Source organism: Carcharhinus amblyrhynchos, chromosome 30 (assembly GCF_965287045.1).
Source record: "Carcharhinus amblyrhynchos chromosome 30, sCarAmb.v2.hapA, whole genome shotgun sequence".
NCBI lineage: Eukaryota > Metazoa > Chordata > Chondrichthyes > Carcharhiniformes > Carcharhinidae > Carcharhinus > Carcharhinus amblyrhynchos.
Window position 1 is genome coordinate 16,129,610 of NC_137353.1, and position 22,209 is coordinate 16,151,818.

General features: G+C 43.3%; 1 protein-coding gene across 1 annotated transcript in view; it reads right to left on the reverse strand.

Annotated features, from left to right (window-relative positions):
- Positions 1–22,209, reverse strand: part of LOC145360248 (paired box protein Pax-7-like) — a 288,901-nt gene that overhangs the window by 29,230 nt on the left and 237,462 nt on the right. The window contains exon 9 of the mRNA XM_080215326.1: positions 6,871–7,117. Within this exon, the coding sequence (XP_080071452.1) occupies positions 6,871–7,117 (247 nt within the window). The remainder of the gene's footprint in view (positions 1–6,870; positions 7,118–22,209) is intronic.

The window sequence follows — 22,209 nt, forward strand, 5'->3', positions numbered from 1 at the left end:
CTCTGATATAACACAACACTCCTCACTGCAACACTCTGGTACAACACACACCCCTCACGATAAAACTATGATGTTACACACAACCCTCACTGCAACACTCTTATATACTATGCATCTCTCAATGCAACGATCCTATACAACACACGCCCCTCATTGTAAACTGTGTTCTATCGCACAGCCCTCATTTAAAAACTTTGATATAACACATGCCCCACACTGCAAAACATTGACATAATACACATCCCTAATGAAATACTCCTCATGTTCACCCTCTGATATAACACACACATCTAATTGCATCACTGTGATATAACACACCCTCACAGTAACTCTTCAATATAACATACACCCTAACAGTAACATTCTGATGCAATACATACCCCTCACTATAACACTGATATAACACACACCCCTCACTATAACACTCTGATATAAACATACTCCACACTGTAGTACTCTGATATAACACATACCCTCACTATGACACTCTTATTTAACCACACAGCTCACTGTAATACTCTGATATATTCCACATCTCTCACTATGACACCCTTATACAACACACACTTTCACTGTAACACTTTGATATAACACAAACCCCATACTGCAAAACAATGATAAAGCACATACTCTTCACTGCCAAACTCTGATATAACACACAGCCTTCATCTAATACTCTAATATAATACACACCCTTCATTGGGACACACTAATATAATACTCATCCCTCACTGAAACACTCTGATATAATACACACCCCTCATTGGAACACTCCGATATAACACATATCCCTCATTGGAACACTCCGATATAACACACACCCTTCACTGGAACACTGGTTAAACATGCACAGCTTACTGTAGTGCATGGATTTGACAAAAGCTTCGCTGTAGTAGTCTGTATAACATGTACCCTTCACAGTAACACTGTAACAAATCCTACACACCTCACTGTAACACTGACATAAAACACCCCCTTACTGTAACAATGTGTTGAAAGACGGATGCCTCATTATAATACTGTGATATAACACATAGCCCTCAATGTATCACTCTGATTTAACGTACACCCCACACTGCAAAACACTGATATAACACATTCCTCACTCTGGATGGGATATAACTGATACACCTTACTGTAATGAACTGATATTACAAAACACTTAGGGCAAAAAGTTGGTATAACACACACCCCTCAGAGTAACACTGTGATATACGCCACATGCTTCACAATAACCCCCTGATAAAAAACATCCCCTTAGTTCAATATTGCATTAAAACACATACCCCTTACTGTAACACTGTGATACAGCACACACCCCTCACTGTAAAACTGTGATACAACACACACCCCTCACTATAACGCTCTGATATAACACCCGCTTCTTACAGTGAAACTCTAATATAACACACACTCCTCACCATAACACTATAATGTAACACACATCCCTCATTTAAACATTTTGATATAACACACACCCCACGCTGCAAAGTACTGATACAACACTCATGCCTTAGTGAAATATTCCTCATGTTCACCCTCTGATATAACACACACATCTCACTGCATCACTGTGACATAACACACGTCCCCCTGTAACACTGTGACATTACACATACCCCTCACTGTGACACTCTGAGCTAACACACACAGCTCACTGTAATATTCTGATATATTCCACCCCCTCACTGTGACACTCTTATACAACAGGCACCTCTAACTGTAACATGACACATAACCATTATTGGAACACTCTAATATAACATACACCCCTCAGTGTAACACTGTGATACCAGGTTAAAGTCTAACAGGTTCATTTGATAGCATAAGTCACTAGCTTTCAGAGCACTGCCCCTTCATTAGAGGCATTGCTCCAAAAGCTAGTGGCTTGTGCTACCAAATGAACCTGTTGGACTTTAACCTGGTGTTGTGAGACTTCTTACTGTGTTTATCCGAGTCCAATGCCAGCATTTCCACATCACACCATGATATAACAGACACCCCTTATTGGAATACTCCGATTGAACATGCACACCTTACTGTAATGCACTGATATGACAAAAGCTTCACTGTAGTAGTCTGGTATAAACACAGTAAAAAGTCTGACAACACCAGGTTTTAGTCCAACCGATTTATTTGATAATAGACTCACAAGCTTTCGGGTTAGTCCTTTCGTCAGGTGAATGGGGAGTTCTGGCCTCAGACAGAGCATATAAAGTACAGACAGTTTAGAGGTTACTGATTAGAATGCGAATCCTTACACCTAACCTGCTGTATAACATACACCCTTCAAAGTAACACTATGACAAATCCCGCACACCTCACTGTAACACTCTGATATAAAACACCTCCTTACTGTAACAATGTGATGAAAGACAGATGCCTCATTGTAATTCTGTGATATAACACATGGCCCTCAATGTGTCACTCTGATGTAACACATACCTCACCCTGCAAAACACTGATATAACACGCACTCTTCATTGTAACACTTTGTCGTAACAGACAACCCCCATTGGAACACTCTGTTAATAACACACACCGCTTACTCTAACACTGGGATATAACACACACACCTTACTGTAATGAACTGATATTACAAAACGCTCAGGGCAGTAAGCTGGTATAAAATACAGCCCTCAAGTAACACTGTGATATACCCATTGGCCTCACTATAACACCCTGATTTAAAATATCTCCTTAGTTTAACATCATAATAAAACATAAACTACTCACTGTAACATTGTGATATAACACACACCACTCATTGCAAATCTCTGATATAACGTACATCCCTCACTGTGCCACTCTGATATCCACACACCTCACTATAACACTCTGACACAAAACACACAACTTACTGTAATGCACTGATTTAACAAAACGCTCACTGTTGCTCTGGTATAACACACATCTTTTGCTGTAACACACTGATAAAACACACCCCTCTCACTATGATGCTTTGATACCACACACACCCCTCAGTGCATCGCTCTAATATAACACACACCATTCGCTGTAACATTCTACTATAACACCCACTACTCACTGCAACACTTTGATACAACACACACCCATCACTGTAACACTCTGACATAACACACACTCCTCAGTGTAACACGCTGATATGACACACACCCCTCACTGTAAAACGCTGATATAACACACACCCTTCACTATAACACTCTGATATAACACTGTAATACTTTGATATATCCCACACCGCTCACTGTAACACTTGATATAAAATATATCTGTTAGTGTAATGCACTGATGTAACAAAACCATCACTGTAGTACTGATACAACACACACCCCTCACTGTAATACTCTGATATAAAACACTCTTCACTGTTACACTCAGACATAACACAAATACCTCGATGTCTCACAGTGATATAACTCACACCACTCACTGCAATATTCTGATATAACAAAACTCTCACTGCAGTACTCTGATATAAAACACATTCTTCACTGTTACACTCTGACATAACACACACACCTTACTAAACCACTCTGATATAACAATTCCCTGTCGCTAACACAAATATAAAACACACCCCTCACTGTAACGTTCTAATACAACACATACCTCTCACTGAAATATTCTAATATAGCACACACCCCTCATTGAAATATTCTAATATAGCACACACCCCTCACTGAAATATTCTAATATAGCACACATTCCTCACTGAAATATTCTAATATAGCACACATTCCTCTCTGAAATATTCTAATATAGCACACGTTCCTCACTGAAATATTCTAATATAGCACACATTCCTCACTGAAATATTCTAATATAGCACACATTCCTCTCTGAAATATTCTAATATAGCACACGTTCCTCACTGAAATATTCCAATATAGCACACGTTCCTCACTGAAATATTCTAATATAGCACACATTCCTCACTGAAATATTCTAATACAGCACACAGTCCTCACTGAAATATTCTAATATAGCACATACTCCTCACTGAAATTATGGCACACACCCCTCACTGCAACATTCCAATACAACACACACCCCTCACAGATGCATTCTAGAACACCTTGATATAACACACACCCCTCGCTTCACTCCTCACTCTGAAAAATCCCATTCCTTTCACTGTAACACTCTGATATAACACACACCCCTCATTTGAACACTTTGATACAACACATACCTCTCACTGAAACATTCTAATATTGCACACAACCCTCAGTATAACACTCTGATAAAACACACACTCCCTCACTAATATAACTCACACCCTCAAAGTAACACTGATATAAAACACAGCCCGTAGTGTAATGCACTGACATAACAAAATCCTCACAATAGCATCCTGATGTAACACACAGCCTTCACTAGAACACCTTGATATAACACACACCCCTCACTTCACTCCTCACTCTGAAAAATCCCACACCCCTCACTGTAACACTCTCATATAATACACACCTCTCATTTGAACACTTTGATATAACACACACCCCTCACTGCAACATTCTAACACACACCCCTCACTGCAACACTCTGTTATAAAACACCACCCCTTACTGGAACACTCTGATATTACACTAGAACATAGAACAGTACAGCACAGTACAGGCCCTTTGGCCCTCAATGTTGTGCCGAGCTATGTCCAATCCCAAGATCAAGCTATCCCCTCCCTGTCGTTCTGGTGTGCTCCATGTGCCTATCCAATAACAGCTTGAAAGTTCCTAAAGTGTCCGACTCCACTATCACAGCAGGCAGTGCATTCCACACCCCAACCACTCTCTGAGTAAAGAATCTACCTCGGACATTCTCCTATATCTCCCACCATGAACCTTATAGTTATGCTTCCTATAACAGCTACATCCACCCGAGGAAATAGTCTCTGCACTTCCACTCTATAAATCCCTCTCATCATCTTATAAACCTCTATTAAGTTGCCTCTCATCCTCCTCCGCTCCAAACAGAAAAGCCCCAGCTCCCTCAACCTTTCCTCATAAGACCTACCCTCCAAACCAGGCAGCATCCTGGTAAATCTCCTCTGCACTGTCTCCAATGCTTCCACATCCTTCTTATAGTGAGGTGACCAGAACTGAACACAATATTCCAAATGTGGTCTCACCAGCATCCGGTATAGTTGCAGCATAACCCCACAGCTCTTAAACTCAAACTCCCTGTTAATAAACGCTGACATACTATAAGCCTTCTTCACAGCTCTAACCATTTGAGTGGCAACCTTCAGAGATCTGTGGATATGAACCCCAAGATCTCTCTGTTCCTCCGCATTCCTGAGAACCCTGCCGTTGACCCTGTAATCTGCACTCAAGTTTGTCCTACCAAAATGAATCAACTCACATTTATCAGGCTTAAGCTCCATCTGCCACTTTTCAGCCCAGCTCTGCATCCTATCAATGTCTCTGCAGCCTGCAAGAGCCCTCCACCTCATCCACTACTTCACCAATCTTGGTGTCATCAGCAAATTTACTAACCCACCCTTCAGCCCCCTCTTCCAAGTCATTGATAAAAATCACAAATAGCAGAGGAACCCAGCACTGACCCCTATGGTACACCACTGGTAACTGGCGTTCAATCTGAAAATTTTCCTTCCACCACCACCCTCTGTCTTCTATGAGACAGCCAGTTACTTATCCAATTGGCCAAATTTCCTTCTATCCCACACATCCTTATCTTCTTCATGAGCCTACCATGGGGAACCTTATCAAACACCTTACTAAAATCCATGTATATGACATCAACTGCTCTACCTTCATCCACACACTTAGTTACCTCCTCAAAGAATCCAATCAAATTTTTGAGGCAGGACTTACCCCTCACGAAACTGTGCTGACTATCCCGGATTAAACTACATCTTTCCAAATGGTCATAAATCCTATCTCTCAGGACCCTTTCCATTAACTTACCGATCACTGAAATAAGACTAACTGGCCTATAATTACCAGGTTCATTCCTATTTCCTTTCTTGAAGAGAGGAACAACATTTGCTACTCTTCAATTCTCTGTCAAGATCCCCATGGACAGTGAGGACCAAAAGATCAAAGCAAAAGGCTTCGCAATCTCATCCCTTGCCTCCCAAAGTATCCTAGGATGTATCCCATCTGGCCCAGGGGACTTATCAACCCTTAGATTTTTCAAAATTGCTAATACATCTTCCCTCAGAACATTTACCTCCTCCATCCTATCAACCTGTATCACACACTCATCCTCAAAAACACGGCCCCTCTCCTTAGTGAACACTGAAGAAAAGTATTCATTCAACGCCTCACTTATCTCTTCTGACTCCATGCACAAGTTCCCACTACTATCCTTGACTAGCCCAAAACTCACCCTGGTCATTCTTTTATTTCTCACATAAGAGTAAAAAGCCTTGGGGTTTTCTTTTATCCGACCCACCAAGGACTTCTCATGCCCCCTCCTAGCTCTCCTTTCTTTAACTCATTCCTAGCTACCTTGTAACACTCAAGCGACCCAACTGAACCTTGTTTTTTCATCCTTACATACGCTTCCTTTTTCCTATTAACAAGATATTCAACTTCCTTTGTGAACCATGGTTCCCTCTCTTGGCCATTTCCTCCCTGCCTGCCAGGGTCATACCTATCAAGGACATGCAGTATTTGTTCCTTGAAAAAGCTCCACTAGGTGTCCAGCATTTTCTCCCTCCCTAGCCCAAGGCCACTAAATTAATTTGCTGTTGCCCTAATGCTCTCCATTGCCTGATTGACTCACTGCACAGGATGAAACCTGCCTCTCTCGTCCCTTCCCCTCCAGCCTGCACTCTGACATAAGGAGCACCCATTGCCCACCCCATTCATATGTTATTGCTCTGCTTGCTGGAGTGTAGTTCCAGCAGGTGATGCTTACTCTGTCCATACTGGGCATACTGGTAGCCAGGCACAGGGTCCATGCTGTATCCAGATGTGCTGTAGGCAGGTGTGCAGTAGGACTGTGAGCTGGGGAGGCTCTCCACGCCCTTGATGGAGTCTGCTCGCTGGCTGCAGCTGGCAGTAAGTGGGTTTGAGGTGTCCAGGCTACTATGCAGAGGGGAGATAGAGAAGTCATGCTGTGGCTGAGGGGGCACTGCTCCCGGGTTACTCAGGATACTCATCACCTGTGGAAGAGAGAGATGAGAGATTAATGGTGAGATTCCAGCTCATTCCGAACAGAGGCGAGGGGGTGAGATAGGAAAGCAGGAAAAGGGAGAGATGACAGGAAGAGAGGGGGTAGAAAGGGCTGAAGTGCAAAGCGAATTGGGAGGGTTAGAGGCTGGGGTTGGGAGGGGGGCAAGATGGAGAGGAGTGTGAGTTGAGCGAGTGGAAGGGGGATGGTGGGTTGTCAATAAAGGCATTGACTGTTTGGATGAGAATAATCTTTGTGGAAACTCCAGGAATCATGCTCCTGATCTGATGTTTGCAGAGTGTACTGTGATTCTCCCCTGGGAAAGCATTCCATGTTTAGACACTGAGATACCCAAGCTTGTTTGGGAAGAAAATGAGACTGGGATGTGGGATGGTGATAACCAGGGGGTACAGGCTGAGGTCGGGGGAGGACTGATATAATGTCGAAATATGATTTCCTAATTCAGATGTTTTGGAAGCAAGAGAGTGAAAGCTGAGAAACAATTGCAGATGAGTTGATCCGGGACAGCGTGAAAACTGTTTGCATACACACTTTGACCCAGAGAACACAGTAACCACAGCACAGTGACCAGAGCACTGTGACCTCAGCATAGTGACCAGGGCACAATGACCACAGTGCAGTGACCAGGACACAGTGACCGCAGTGTAGTGACCAGGACACAGTGACCAGGACACAGTGACCACCAGAGTGTGACCAGGACACAGTGACCAGGACATAGTGACAACCACAGAGTGACCAGGATAGTGACCAGTCCAACACCGGCATCTTCACATCATTACAGCACAGTAACCAAGGCACAGTGCCAGGACAGAGTGACCACTGTGGCCACAATATAGTGACCGTGATACAGTGACCAGGACACAGTGACCACAAGGTTTTAAAGTTTATTTGTTAGTGTCACAAGTAGGCTTACAACGAAGTTACTGTGAAAATCCTCTAGTTGCCACACTCCAGCTCCTGTTCGGCCTCACTGAGGGAGAATTTAGCATGGCCAATGCACCTAACCAGCATGTCTTTCAAACTGTGGGAGGAAACCTGAGCACCCAGAGGAAACCCACACAGACACGGGGAAAACATGCAGATTCCACACAGTGACCCAAGCCGGGAATCGAACCTGGGTCCCTGGCACAGTGAGGCAGCAATGCTAACCACTGCGCCACCATGCTTTGACCATAATAGTGATCACAACACAGCGATCATGACAAGGACTGCATGGTTCATGTTGCTTGGCACTGCTGACTCACAGTGCCAGGGATAGAGATTTGATTCTGGCCATGTGGAGTTTGCATATTCTCCCTGTGTCTGCGTAGGTTTCCTCTGGGTGTTCTGGTTTCTTCCCACAGTTCAAAGATGTGTGGGTTAGGTGGATTGTCCATTCTAAACTGCCTCTTAGTGTCCCAAGATCTGTAGGTTGGGGGATTAGCAAGGTAAATATGTGAGGTGCAGGGATAGTGCAAAGGGGGGAGGGCTTGGATAAGATACGTGCAGACGGATGGCTGAATGGCCGTCTTCTTCACTGTAGGGATTCTATGGTTCTATGACAGAGTGATCACAACACAATGATCACAATATGAGGCCAACTTTACATCAGAATACGAGTGAATGATTCCATTAAAGGCAGACAATCCATAGCAAGGGAAGGAAAATGTTGGCCATTGTTAACTCCTTTTCCTTCTGCATTGAGAATGTGTAAAGCAATGTCGATGGTTCCTGAATAAAATTGAAAACAGTGCGCAACATCTGTAAAGCTTTATCTGATCAGTACTGGGTGGGTGGGGGAAGGGGGAGGGGTGGGGGGAAGGTGGGAATGCAGAGGGACCTTGGAACTGCTTGTCAATCACACAGACTGACAGGGTTCCACAGAATCAGAAACAGCCGCATGGATTACTGCAGGTACTTGGAGTTGGTTTGCTTACTGATCAAGGCTCTCCTTTGAGAACTTTCTACAGACTGGGATGTTGGCTGTTTCGTGGGCTGGGGAGGATGGTGTTTGAGATAAATCCAGGATGTACGGATAAACACTGTGTCTCACTGAAAGATACGCAAAGCACCCTCAGGGCATCTTGCACTTTCCCTGTGAGATAGTCATTTTTTGAGAGAGAAAAAGTAATTAATTCTGGCAACTTCAGAGCCAATAGCCTCAGGGAGTGCTAATCCCATAGGGAGCATTACTTAACCCACACAAACAACAAGCTATCTGTTCCACTTACATGTGCTGCTGCTAAAGAGGGAGCTTTACTTTTGGGACCCCTTTTAACGAGGGAATTTCACTGTTAGGACCTCTTTTAAAGAGGGAGTCAGTGACAGGAGGCTGGGGAAGAGAGGTTACCAAGAGGTGGTAGTAGATGAACATCTGTGGGGATACAGTGCTGGTAAAGAGTTTAATCCAGCTGCTTCATAATATTGCTTGGTAACCCTGCGCTGTAATGTTCTATAAGGTCCTGAACAATCTCAACTCATCTCCTAACAACTTGAGGACATAAATCCTCAGCACCTTCAGGAGGGGAGCTGAGCCCCAGTGAAAGTCAGCACCTTCAGGAGAGGGGCTGAACCCCAGTGAGGGTCAGCACCTTCAGGGGAGGAGCTGAACCCCAGTGAGAGTCAGCACCTTCAGGGGAGGAGCTGAACCCCAGTGAGAGTCAGCACCTTCAGGAGAGGGGCTGAACCCCAGTGAGGGTCAGCACCTTCAGGGGAGGAGCTGAACCCCAGTGAGAGTCAGCACCTTCAGGGGAGGAGCTGAACCCCAGTGAGAGTCGGCACCTTCAGGAGAGGGGCTGAACCCCAGTGAGGGTCAGCACCTTCAGGAGAGGGGCTGAACCCCAGTGAGAGTCAGCACCTTCAGGAGAGGAGCTGAACCCCAGTGAAAGTCAGCATCCCCTGAAGAGGAACTGAACCCCAGTGAGAGTCAGCACCTTCAGGAGAGGGGCTGAACCCCAGTGAGGGTCAGCACCTTCAGGAGAGGGGCTGAACCCCAGTGAGGGTCAGCACCTTCAGGAGAGGAGCTGAACCCCAGTGAGAGTCAGCACCTTCAGGAGAGGGACTGAACCCCAGTGAGGGTCAGCACCTTCAGGAGAGGAACTGAACCCCAGTGAGAGTCAGCACCTTCAGGAGAGGAGCTGAACCCCAGTGAGAGTCAGCACCTTCAGGAGAGGAGCTGAACCCCAGTGAGGGTCAGCACCTTCAGGAGAGGAGCTGAACCCCAGTGAGAGTCAGCACCTTCAGGAGAGGGACTGAACCCCAGTGAGGGTCAGCACCTTCAGGGGAGGAACTGAACCCCAGTGAGGGACAGCACCTTCAGGAGAGGAACTGAACCCCAGTGAGGGTCAGCACCTTCAGGGGAGGAACTGAACCCCAGTGAGGGACAGCACCTTCAGGAGAGGAACTGAACCCCAGTGAGAGTCAGCACTGTTGTAAAGCTGGGTCGGGTCATTATCGGTGTTGGTAAAATTGTAAAATGTTAGGGAGAAAACATTACACGGTTCCTTTAAAAGATGGTGCTTTTTCTGTGCTTAGAGAATTTAAAAAAAATCATCGCAGGTATAAAAGAAAGGGGTCAGTAGGACAAAAAGAAAGAGCCATCTGCCAGGGATAACAGCTCACAGCTCTCAGAGAGAGAGAATCACTGGCTCTAATAGCTTCATCTCTGTCTTAGAGAAAGCACTATCTAGATAGAGAAGGTACCAAAGAAGAAAGAAGTTCCAGGCAGAAGAATCAACAGAAAAGGCCCTGAATATTCTCAAAGACAAAAAACCTGGTTGTAATTTAGAGTGACTATGTTCTATTTTTTGTTAATTAAGTGGGAATTGTATTTATTGGAACAGCATACCTTTAGAATCGTGTTTTATTTGGGGATAGTTAACAGTTAGAAGAGATTTATTCAGTTTGTTAAGAGTTCAGTTAATTTGTTCACTGTAAGTTAGATAAATAAATTGTGTTAATTTTAGAGTAAGTGTCAGGGATTTATTTTGTTTTTAACCACTAGAAGTTGCTGAAGCACAGGTCACACCATTTCACACATACCTTTTACAGATTATAAGGTGAGGTACTCCCCTTTGGTGCTTTGCTGTTAGTTCTCAGAGAGGGAATCAACCTCTGCTTTATAAGAAGAGAAGCTGAATGCCAGTGAGAGTCAGCACCTTCAGGAGGACTCCAGTGAGAGTCAGCACCTTCAGGAGGACTCCAGTGAGAGTCAGCACCTTCAAGAGGACTCCAGTAAGAGTCAGCATCTTCAGGAGAGGACCTGAATCCCAATGAAAGTTAGCATCTTCAGAGAAGGGCTGAACCCCAGTGAGAGTCAGCACCTTCAGGAGAGGGGCTGATCCCGTGAGAATCAGCACCTTCAGTAGAGGGGCTGAACCCTAGTGACAATCATCACCCTCAGGAGTCTGGAAGAGTTGAAACCCAGTGAGAGTCGGCACCTTCAGGAGAGGAGGAGGAGAGGTGAGAGGGGTGAATTAGGCTAAAGTATTATTAAATCTATTACCATTTCTGAAATAGTCCCTCAGTTTGAAAATTGACACCAGGACAAAAATGCAGGATGAAACTTTAACCCATCAGTAATCCAGTTTTTATTCACTCACTATCTGGGTAGGATTCTCATGGAATATCAGCCTGCTGTTCCCAGGATAAAATTCCAGAGCTTTTTTTGATTGTGATGTTATTAAAACATTGTTTATAATGCAAGCTGTGAATAGTTGGTGCAAGGGATCACTTCACCACTCAGCAATGTGACAAGACCCTACAGACCCAGCTTCTCTTATTCCCACCCAGATACACTTTCACTCCTTGGCAAGGGCTGGGGATTTATGAAGCCAACAGGGCCAAATTCAAATGGCTATCACACACATTACTTTTCAATGAAGATTTCCACTAGTTAGAACACTGCTGGACGTATTGGCATCCTCCTCATGCTAATAATATGTTGATTATTTTCTTGTGTTTAAGATCACAATGAGTTTTTTTGTCTCAGTTTCTTTGTTCCCACAATGTTACCTGCCAGTGATGTGTTTTGACGTGATCTGACCACGAGCTTGGCTCAGTCAGGGTAATGTGGGCTCTAACTCTACAATGCAGTGCAATAGTGTGAGATCTCTACTCTGTGGGAGCAGCAATGCTGAGAAAATATTGTGTGAGGGAAATCTGTGCTGCCAGAAGGGTAGTTCTGAGGGAAATCTGATTTGTCATAGGGACAGTACTGAGGCAGTGCTGTATGTTGCATGGGATAGTACTGATTGAGTGTAGAACTGGTTTGAGTAGCAGTTCTAAGGGAGGTCTGAAATATCTGAGGAAGTACTGATTGTAATCTACATTGTCAGACTGGCAGCACTAATGTACTGTTGCACCTTTAAAGAGGGCAGTAGATGTAATACCAGTCACTGCAGGCCCTGCATTCTTCCCTGTGCTGAGACACATTGCAGCTCAGTGAATTTGTGAAACAAGTTCTTTCAAAGCATTGAGGCTTGGGCATCAGCTTCTTAATTCATCCACAAACTTTATACAGTAATTGTTAAACAGTCCAAAACTCAATTGTGAAAGACTTTGTGGATCAAGAAGGATGATCCATTTCTTTCCCCTCCACCCACCACACTCCCACCACCCACCCCCTTACAGTGGTGTCACTACCAACAAAAGTCTCCCAGCTTCAGTCTAAACTTGTCAACAATGGCTCAGTGACTGGCTGTCTTGCTTCTCAGTCAGAGGATAGTGGATTCAAGTGCCATTTAGCATATAGTCCAGGTTGACACTCCCAGTGCAGTATAGTAGAGAGGGATTGCTACGCTGTCAGTCTTTGAAGCCCTGTTTACCCTCTAAGATGGAGCTATTCAAGGGGGAGCATTTGAGTTACCCCAGTGTCCTTGCTAACGTTTATCCCTCAACCAACAATATTCCAACCAGATGATTTGGTTAACACACTGCTGCTTGTGGGACCTTAATATGTATAATATTGCAACAATCATGGTACATCAGAATGAACTTCATTGGTTGTAAACCACAATAGGACATTCTGATGTTGTGAAAGGTGCTTTAAAAATTCGAGGTTCCACTGGTTTGAGGGCGTGAATAGATAAAGATATTTAAGATGGAAAGGGGGCAAATAAGTGCTAAATCAACCAAATTTAATCCCCATTCTGGATGGGTAACAACTGTAGAGAAACAGTAAGGGAAGAGATAGCAGAGGCACAATTACAGGCACATCAAAAATCACTCAAAAATAGAATATGCCAGAGTACTGGCAGACAATCTGTACATAAATAGGAAGCTAGGACAAGCCCAGGGACCCATAGATCAATTCACTTAACACCAGAGGTAGGAAAGATAATCAAATCTTTGATCAATGAAGTAATAAAAAACATACCCAGCAACTGAAGTTATAATAGAGTCAGCACAGTTAACCAAAAGGAAAAGTCATTCTTGATCTGCCTTAATGAATTATTTGAAGTAATAATAAGAGTAGATAAGGGTAATAGGGTAGATGTTATGTATTTGGATTTTATAAAGCCTTTGATAGGTACTGCATAGCAGACTTAAAGTACATCTGTGGTCAGGGGACAAGTAGCAGAATGGCTAGCAAGCTGGTAACAAGAGAAAATAGGTAGTTGCAGTTAAAAGCTGGTTCAGATTGGTAAATGGTGGAAGTGGTTTTGCACTAGAATCGGTACTAGGAACACTGTCTGCTATTACATAAACAATCTGGACTCAGGAATTGGAAATACAATTTTAAAACGTGATAGCAGATGCCAACTTGGAGATTGTATTTAATACAGAGGAGGATTATGGCAGGAAGACATTAATAAACTTGTAGAATGGGCACATAATTGGAAAATGGACATCAATATAGGTAAGTGAGAGGTCAGCCATTTGAGGAAGAATTAGGAGACCGTATCTGCCTTGGGAGATAAGTATCTAAGTGGAGGAATGGTGGGATCTGGGGATGCAGTATAGATTGCGAAAACAGCAACATTGGATACGAAGAACATAAGGGAAGCAAAGAAAGCTTGGGCAGCGCACAGTAGTATGGTGGTTAGCATTGTTGCTTCACAGCGCTAAGGACCTGGGTTCTATTTCCAGTTTGGGTCATCATCTGTGTGGAATTTGCACGTTCTCCCTGTGTCTGCATGGGTTTCCTCCGGGTGCTCCAGTTTCCTCCTATAGTTCAAAGATGTGTAGGTTAGGTGGATTGGAAATGCTAAATTGTCCATTAGTGTCAGGGGATTAGCATAGTAAAAAGTGGGGTTGCTGGGATAGAGCCTGGGTGAGATCGTTGTTGGTGCAGTCTCGATGGACCGAATGACCTCCTTCTGTACTGTAGTGATTCTATGATCCTATGAAACCTCTGGACTTCATTCCAGAGGGTTCGAACTGAAAGGCTAAAAACTATGTTAAATCCGAATATGACATTAGTTAGACTGCATTTAGAGTAGTGTGAACAATTCAGGTCTCCAGATTATATCAAAAAAGGGAGCAGTGGAGGTCACGTGGGTTGGGAGGGGGCAGGGGGGGTTGGGGGAAGTGGGGGTTAGGAGGGGGTGGGGGGTTGGGAGGGGTTAGAGGGATTTTTGAGGGGGTTGAGAAAGGTACCTGGGCTGAGAAGGGGCAGTGGGGGTAGGGGGGATGAGTGGAAGGAGAGACACAGGCTATAAGATAATTAAATGGACTACCAGCAATAATTATAAGATTTGGTCCAGGGCTAGAGGAACAAAAATGATTTGGAAAGAACAGAGATTCTGTTTAAAAACACAGAATAGTGACTGGAAGGTGCCCTTATTTACTCATTGCCTTGTAATACACTTATTTGAAGATACTCTTGAATGACAATGAAATCTGTTCTCACTCCATCTGTGAGCAGTAATAAAAGAAATGTCTTTGCTTTGTATTGGAAGGAGTCCTGGCTGAGCAATTGCTGACTGCTGTGTGGTGTGAAGAACTGGGAACTGTTGGCAAATGATTTTGATTAAGGTTTAAAGTTCTCTCTGTGTTCTCTGTCTCTCTCCACACTCAGCATTAGAAGTGCACTGTAACCCCCGCCGGGCACAAGTAATAGACTACACCGAGTGACTTATTGGATCCAAACGAGGTTTCTTGAGATCTTTCAGGTCTCCTCAGTGGTTTCAATGAAAAGTGAAAGAGAGTCAAAGTACAAAGAGTGACAGGGGCAGTCAGCCTTGCCTTAGGCGACACTGTTTGCAGCACTGATAGACCTAGTTTCAAACCCTGCCCTCCACTCCATCAGTCAGCCCCTGTAATCTATATCGAGCGCAAAAGATGGGTGCGAGGGGACTAGGAGAGCAAGAGGCTCAAGAGTTACAAAACCAGATCGCACTGTTTCCAACTCTTCCTTTAAAGTGCTGCATCTGAAAGATAGCAAGGTCCAGAAAAGAGCTGGGGGGGGAGGTGTCATTTGATTTAAAAGGGGAAGAAAAAAATTGGAAATTGGGACTAAATAAGACATTAAAGTGAATGCAGTTCACAGGGAGTTAATTCATTCATCAGCTTACAGTGGAATCTGTAACCAGGCCTGATAGCAATTAAATGAATAGTGTGTCCCAAACACACAGCAGCGTTAAAAGCCAACTCAGTGACTGACAAATGCAACTAATTTCATGTAATCTAATCCCTTCACTTTCATATTTCAGTTTGCTGATGGATGTTGAAATCTTGAAATATTATTTAACCCTTTACCAGATCACACTGAGCTAGCACCAACCGTCCTACTCTCTCCCACTGGGTGGCACTGAACTAGCACCCACTGTACAACCCCTCTCCCACTGAATAATACTGAACTAGCACCCACTGTACAATCTGCCTCCCACTGGGTGACACTGTGATGACACCACAGGGGAATCCTCTGAAGCCAGCTGGGCCCATCTAATGCTGATTGTGTAGGCTGCCCACTTGCCAGGAGACATACCTCAGGTCACTGTGCTGAGACAGTAGTGAGTATAGTGATGATCGTGAAATGGACATACTCAATGCTGAACACTGAGTGCCAATTTCTCAGGACTTACTGCTTTGACATAAACAAATTTAACAAAAAAAGTGAAGGAAATAAACAGAAGAAAACTGAACACAGTTAAATAGGCCTCTTATTCTCAGATGAAGAATAGGAGGGGAGATAATGTTACACTGCAGAGAGTGGGAGCCAAAAAAAAAGGAAATTCATTAGAAAAACAAATTGAACCTCAAAAAAATTGTGATGAGTGCAATTATGGATATTTTCATGCCTCATTCAATCTATTGTAATTAATAAAATGACTGGACAGTGTTAGAGACTGAGCTGAGCTGGCTCTTGTCTGGCAGAGAGCAGATGACAGTGATGATTTTCTATCTGGTCTCCATGTCACTGGGCTAATTGGCTGCAGTGAGTTAATGAAAAGTGAAAAGCTCCAAAGGAAAATACAGTGGAGGTGAGGGTGGAGGGGCAGGAAGGTGGAGGGGAAGGAGGGTGGAGGGGCAGGAAGGTGAAGGGGCAGGAGGGTGGAAGGGAAAGGAGGGTGGAAGGAAAAGGAGGCTGGAAGGAAAAGGAGGCTGGAAGGAAAAGGAGGGTAGAAGGAAAAGAAGGGTGGAAGGAAAAGAGGGGTGGAAGGGAAGGAGGATGGAGGGGAAGATGGGTGAAATCATAATCTGGATTCAAAGGCCACGGTGGTGGCCCAATCCATTTGCAGGTGAGCCAGGGGCAACCCCACTGTGGTTATTTCTGGAAGCCCTGATGTGGTTACTTTCCGCCATATGAGTTCCTGGTCCTTTGAAAATAAGGTCCCCACTTCCAAGGGCTGCCAGTCAATCAGAAGGCTGACAGAAGGCCTGGAACCTCCAGACAGGTCACCATAGCAGACACCCTGAACATGTAACTTGAGCCTCCAATGGTGATGGGATGAGGCCCTTAGAAGTACCTCTTGATGAGCCATTTAAGGGCTTTGATTGGCCTAAGGGAAGAGAGGCTGATCTCAACTCTGACTTCATGGAAGGGGCCTGGTGTGTTCTGCGGTGGTGCAGGGAAGTGGGAATGTGACAGTTTTCCACTCTGCCTCCTAGCCCGTTCCTGGGTGGGGAGGAAAAAATAAATTCCACTCTGTGTGTTTGAAATATACTGTGCAAGAGCCGAACCCCCCCATCCCACGGTGACTAGAAACCTCATGCTGCTCAGGTATGTTCCTCACAAAAACCAGATTGTAGTCTCTACTTTAGGTGCGGCTAATCTTCCTCTTTAGCTTTGTGTTCTCCTCACTGTTTTAACTCTGTGTTAAAACTTGTTGGGATGCTTTGCATCCTAAGTCAGAACATCCTCCCACAATCTACGGCTTCTTAAAATCCCCAGTTGGTCTCACATGATCTTAAACTCTCTTCAATGTTGGTGCCCTTGTCTAGATTAACCAGTCAGGTGAAGACTATTTTTGCACTATGTTCCATCAGCATACGATAGGTGAGTGAAAAGCCGATAAACAGCCTTTGCTGCCACTTGGAGATGCCATGAGAGGACATTGAGCTCAGATTTCACCCTCTGGATTAACTTCTCACTTTAATTGCCTTTAACCACTAAATGAGAGACAATTCTAAATGCTTAAGAACCTCACTCTCAACCAATCCCTGCTGTGGCTCTTACAAAGAAAGCTACCAGGAATTTAAAAACATTTAAAGCTCTTTTCTAAGTAATGTTCTAATGACAGAAATTTATTGTGATGTAACAGCAACAACAACTTGTGTTTATATTGTGCCATTAACATCAGAAAATGCACTAAGGCACTTCACAGGAGCATTATCAGATTAAAACTTGACAGCGAGACACCACGTAAAGCAAAATGAGGACTGCTGGCCAAAGCTTAGTCAAAGAGGGAGGCTTTAAAAAGCATCTGAAAAAGGAGAAAGGTTGAGAGGCAGAGAGGATTAGGGTGGGAATTCCAAAGCTTTGGGTCAGGCAGCTGTAGGCACAGTTGTAAATGATAGAGCAATGAAAATGGAGGATAGGCAAGAGGCCAGAAATGGAGAAATGAAAGTTTAGCGAAGTGTTGTAGGATAGAGGAGGTTAGTGGTAAGGAAAGATGAGGCCACGGAGAGATTTGAACATGAGAATGAGAAATTGAAACTTAAATGTTGCAATAAGTTGTAGTTTATACTTCCCTTAAGTTCTGGTACACTGAAATGAATGTTTGTTGGGTTCAGTGTCATGAGCCTTGGCTCAATATGGAGAGTGTAGAAAACTATTCGACTATCGTGGGAATCATACTGGTAATCAGTCAAGAGTTCATTGGATGATCCTTTGCTTCTGTAACTCAGGGCTGATGAGGACCTGCCCTGAACACTGGGACAACTCAAGACAGTCCAAGGGCAATCCATATCCAGTCATTAGATTAATAATGAAGCAATTTAAATACTTAACAGGATTATAAAGAGAAAGAGAAAAAAAGATGCAAGTACCTTATAGACTGGGTTTATGGTGGGGGTTTGCTTGAAACCTGTCAATCAAACAGATACAAACATACAAATTCAGAGCAGGAAGAGGCCCTTCAAGTCTGCTCCAACATTTGATAAGATCCATGGCTGATCCGATTGACGTCCCAACTCCACTTTCCTGTCTATCCCCTTATTGGTTAGAATCTATCTAACTCAGCCTTGAAAATATTCAGGAGGTCACGTGTTGCGAGTGCACGAATAGCAATTTTTCTGTGAGCTCTGACACTGTGCAGCTGGAAATTCTTTCATTTATCATGCTTACACAGCTTGTACCTACCTAATCTGGGAAAGAGAACTCCATATTGTGTCTCTGGAATATTTCTGGTTAAACAGTGGTGACAAAATGCCAAGAAATATTAAGAAGGTTGTCGACAAAAGGGAGCAGTCAGAAATAACCGGGGTGGACACACTCCTCAACATGGTGACTTAGTGAACAAACAGGGTCTCGATCTGGCACTGTCGAAGGCAGGATGACTATTAATATTATTAAAGTTATTGATGGGAAACACGGTCCATTAATGCAAAATATCATTACTCATTTCATAGAACTGCGGAATACAGGCAAATGGCTTGATGAAGCAGGGGAGAGAATCGTTACTGTCGAAAATACAACATCCTCAGTTGAAGCCCCCTTACAATCCTTGGAAAGCAGCTGCGTGATACGTCAGGATTCCTTAATGATCTGGAGAACTGAGGCTGGAGGAAAACTGTCTGGATTGTTGGTTTTCCAGAAGACACTAAGGGTGTCTTCTAAGACACTCACAGTTAAATTCTTTGAGAGCTGACTACCATGTTTTCTTAATTCAGAAATGAAAGCTAGTGGATTAAGGTGCACATTGTATCCTGTCTCTGAGGCCTCGAGACAGTCAATGACCCTGGCTCGTAATTATGCGTTTTCATAGCTTGAAGTATCAGCAAACAGTAGCGGAGGTCGGTAAACATAATGGGACCGTGTTCTATGATGAAGCAAAGGTCTCCTTCTTTCAAGGCTTCTCAACAGATACAGCAGAAGTGCAAGGGTTTCGATGAAGTTAGAAAATAATTGAAAGCCACTGAATGCAATATGGCCTACTGTTTCCTGCTACATTGAGGGTGCCATTCAACAACTCTATAAAGATGTTCTCATTCCAGTTAAAGCCTTGGTTTTTGTGAACTTTGTGGATGCCAATAATTTGGAATAGCAGACTGCATTTACTATAAAATCTTGGCTCTATCCCTTCTCCTTATAACTCCTTCCTGATTCTGTGTGGATATTTATCATTCTGACAGGGGTGACCTAGTAGTTGAGTACTACAGTGAGTTTATATCCTTAAAGTTGGCAGGGACTTCCATTTGTCCTTAATGGAAACCATTCCTCAGTGTGCTCCTTCTAGTTAAGGAGTACACTGTGAAGATTGTGCAACACTAAGGCTATTTAAAAATATCCTTCTTCCTTTCTTTTCATCATACGCTTATAATGGTATTATGGGTTTAATGGTCTTCTTTGCTCTGATTACGATGAACATGAGCAATGCCACTGCTAAGAGGTGAGGGAGTGGACTAAGTTTTAATAGAAGAGGTTAGAATGATGCACTTGCCCTTTTCGTGATACATCTTGTCTCCTCTTTTTTGATAGGAAAGACTCCTTGGTGTAATTATAAAGGTTCATAGGTATAGTTCTGCCTGGCCTCACATTTGATGAAGAAAACCCTCTTAGAACTAATGGCTTTGTATTTTTTTTAATTATCCTGGGGTTAAAGAAGTTGATTGGTTCCTGCAAGGGTACTGACAAGTCTCATGTCCTGGAAAGTTACTTTATAATGTGTCACTGATGCTTCTGGTATGGCTGGCAATGTGGAAGCACGCCTGAGTTGGTGGGAAAATCTTTGCAGATAAGCCATTTTCTTGTGTCACTATTCTATACTGTCTCTGGCTGAATAAACAATGGCAGTAGCTACTTCAAAACTTTGCTCCAGTAATGTATGGAGGAATACATCATCCTATTAAAAGAAAAAGACTTTGTCTTTTCTTAGAAAGGAGAAAGTTGACAAAGCTTTGTTGTAGGAAACCAATCTCAATGATGAAGAGCATCTGAAATTGAAATGGGACTGGGTGGGGCAGTCTTTTCATCTCATTCGTGACTAGTAGCTGAGGGTTGTGATTTTAGTTAATAAGAGTGTGACTTCTAGATTGGAGAACTGCGTAAAAAGTAAGGGGGAAGGTATGGGATTGTTAAGGGGCTGCTGCACCAGGAAAGCATTTTGAAATGCATCTCTATAACCCCCCACATTATTCACTTGATTTTGTTACTAAAGTTTTTATGGATTTTGCTGAATTAGCATCAACAAACTTCTTCATAGATAGAGACTTCAACTGTCATCTTAATCCTTTGATGGATAAACTTCCCATTATTAGGAATTCTCCCACTCAACAGGCAAAGGCACAGATATGTGAGGATGTAGCTACTTGGAGAACATTGCATCCTAAAAATAAAGACTTCACGTTCTTCTCCACTCTCCACCAATGTATTACTAGAATTGATTATTTTCTTCATGCCAAAAATGCTATTACACTTGGAGGTTTCCTGCTTAAGGATCATAACTTTATCTTGTACTTCGAAGCCGAATTTGATCTCTTCAACTTAGTCAATTCTCTCTCTGAAGTAAGCCATTCAAATCTGTGGGAAACCCGCAAGGGGTTTGGTCATTTTGCATATGGCCAACAAAAAGTGTAAAATGCTGGAATGACAGCACCAGCTTGAAGGGAAATTGGTTGTACAGGGAGGGAGTATGGTAAGAATTCTAGCTACGTAATGCTGAAAGGAATTAATGAATAGGATGATTAAGACAGAGGATATTAATAAGGCATTTAAAAGCTTCTATGCCAATTTATATAAAACAGATCGGTCTGGAGATGCAGTAGTACATAAGGAGCGTTTTCTTCCTATAAACTCCCAACAATTTCCAAAGACCAAAGTTAGACCCTAAAAGCCACCATTTCTAAGGAGGAAATGGTTTCTGCCTTGAGCAATCTTCAGTCTGCTAAGGCCTGATGGTTCTGGGAGTGAACTTTATAAGGAATTTAAAGATTTGTGAATAGATCCTCTGATCGGTATGTATAACCACTAATACAAAGCAAGTCTGCTGCCTCAGATGCTTTGATGTGGTACCTTATCAAATGCCTTTTGGAAATGCAAGTACATCATATCTACAAGTTCCCCATTTATCGTTACTTGTTACTACATCAAAAAACTGCATGACTTATGACTTTTCAGTAGATCAAGCCAAATTAGACACATTTGGCACCTGTTTACAATCAGAAATAAGATCAACTTTGGTGTCCACTGTCTACTATGTCAGAGATATATGCTTAAAGGGGCAGTAGCATTTGCTGTGCCTGTCTGGGTTGATGGTGAATTATCTGCCAACTTGTGCTAAGAAATCTGGAGAGGGCAGTCTGATATGCTCCTGTTGACTAGTTCTTTAAATACATCATAAGATGAATGCAACTACAACTTGCATTCATATGGCAAGTAGTAAAACTGAACAGGGCACTTCACAGGTATGTTATCAGAGTAAAAACTGACAGTGATGGGTGAAACAAAAACCTTGTCAAAGAGGTAGGCTTTCAGCAGCA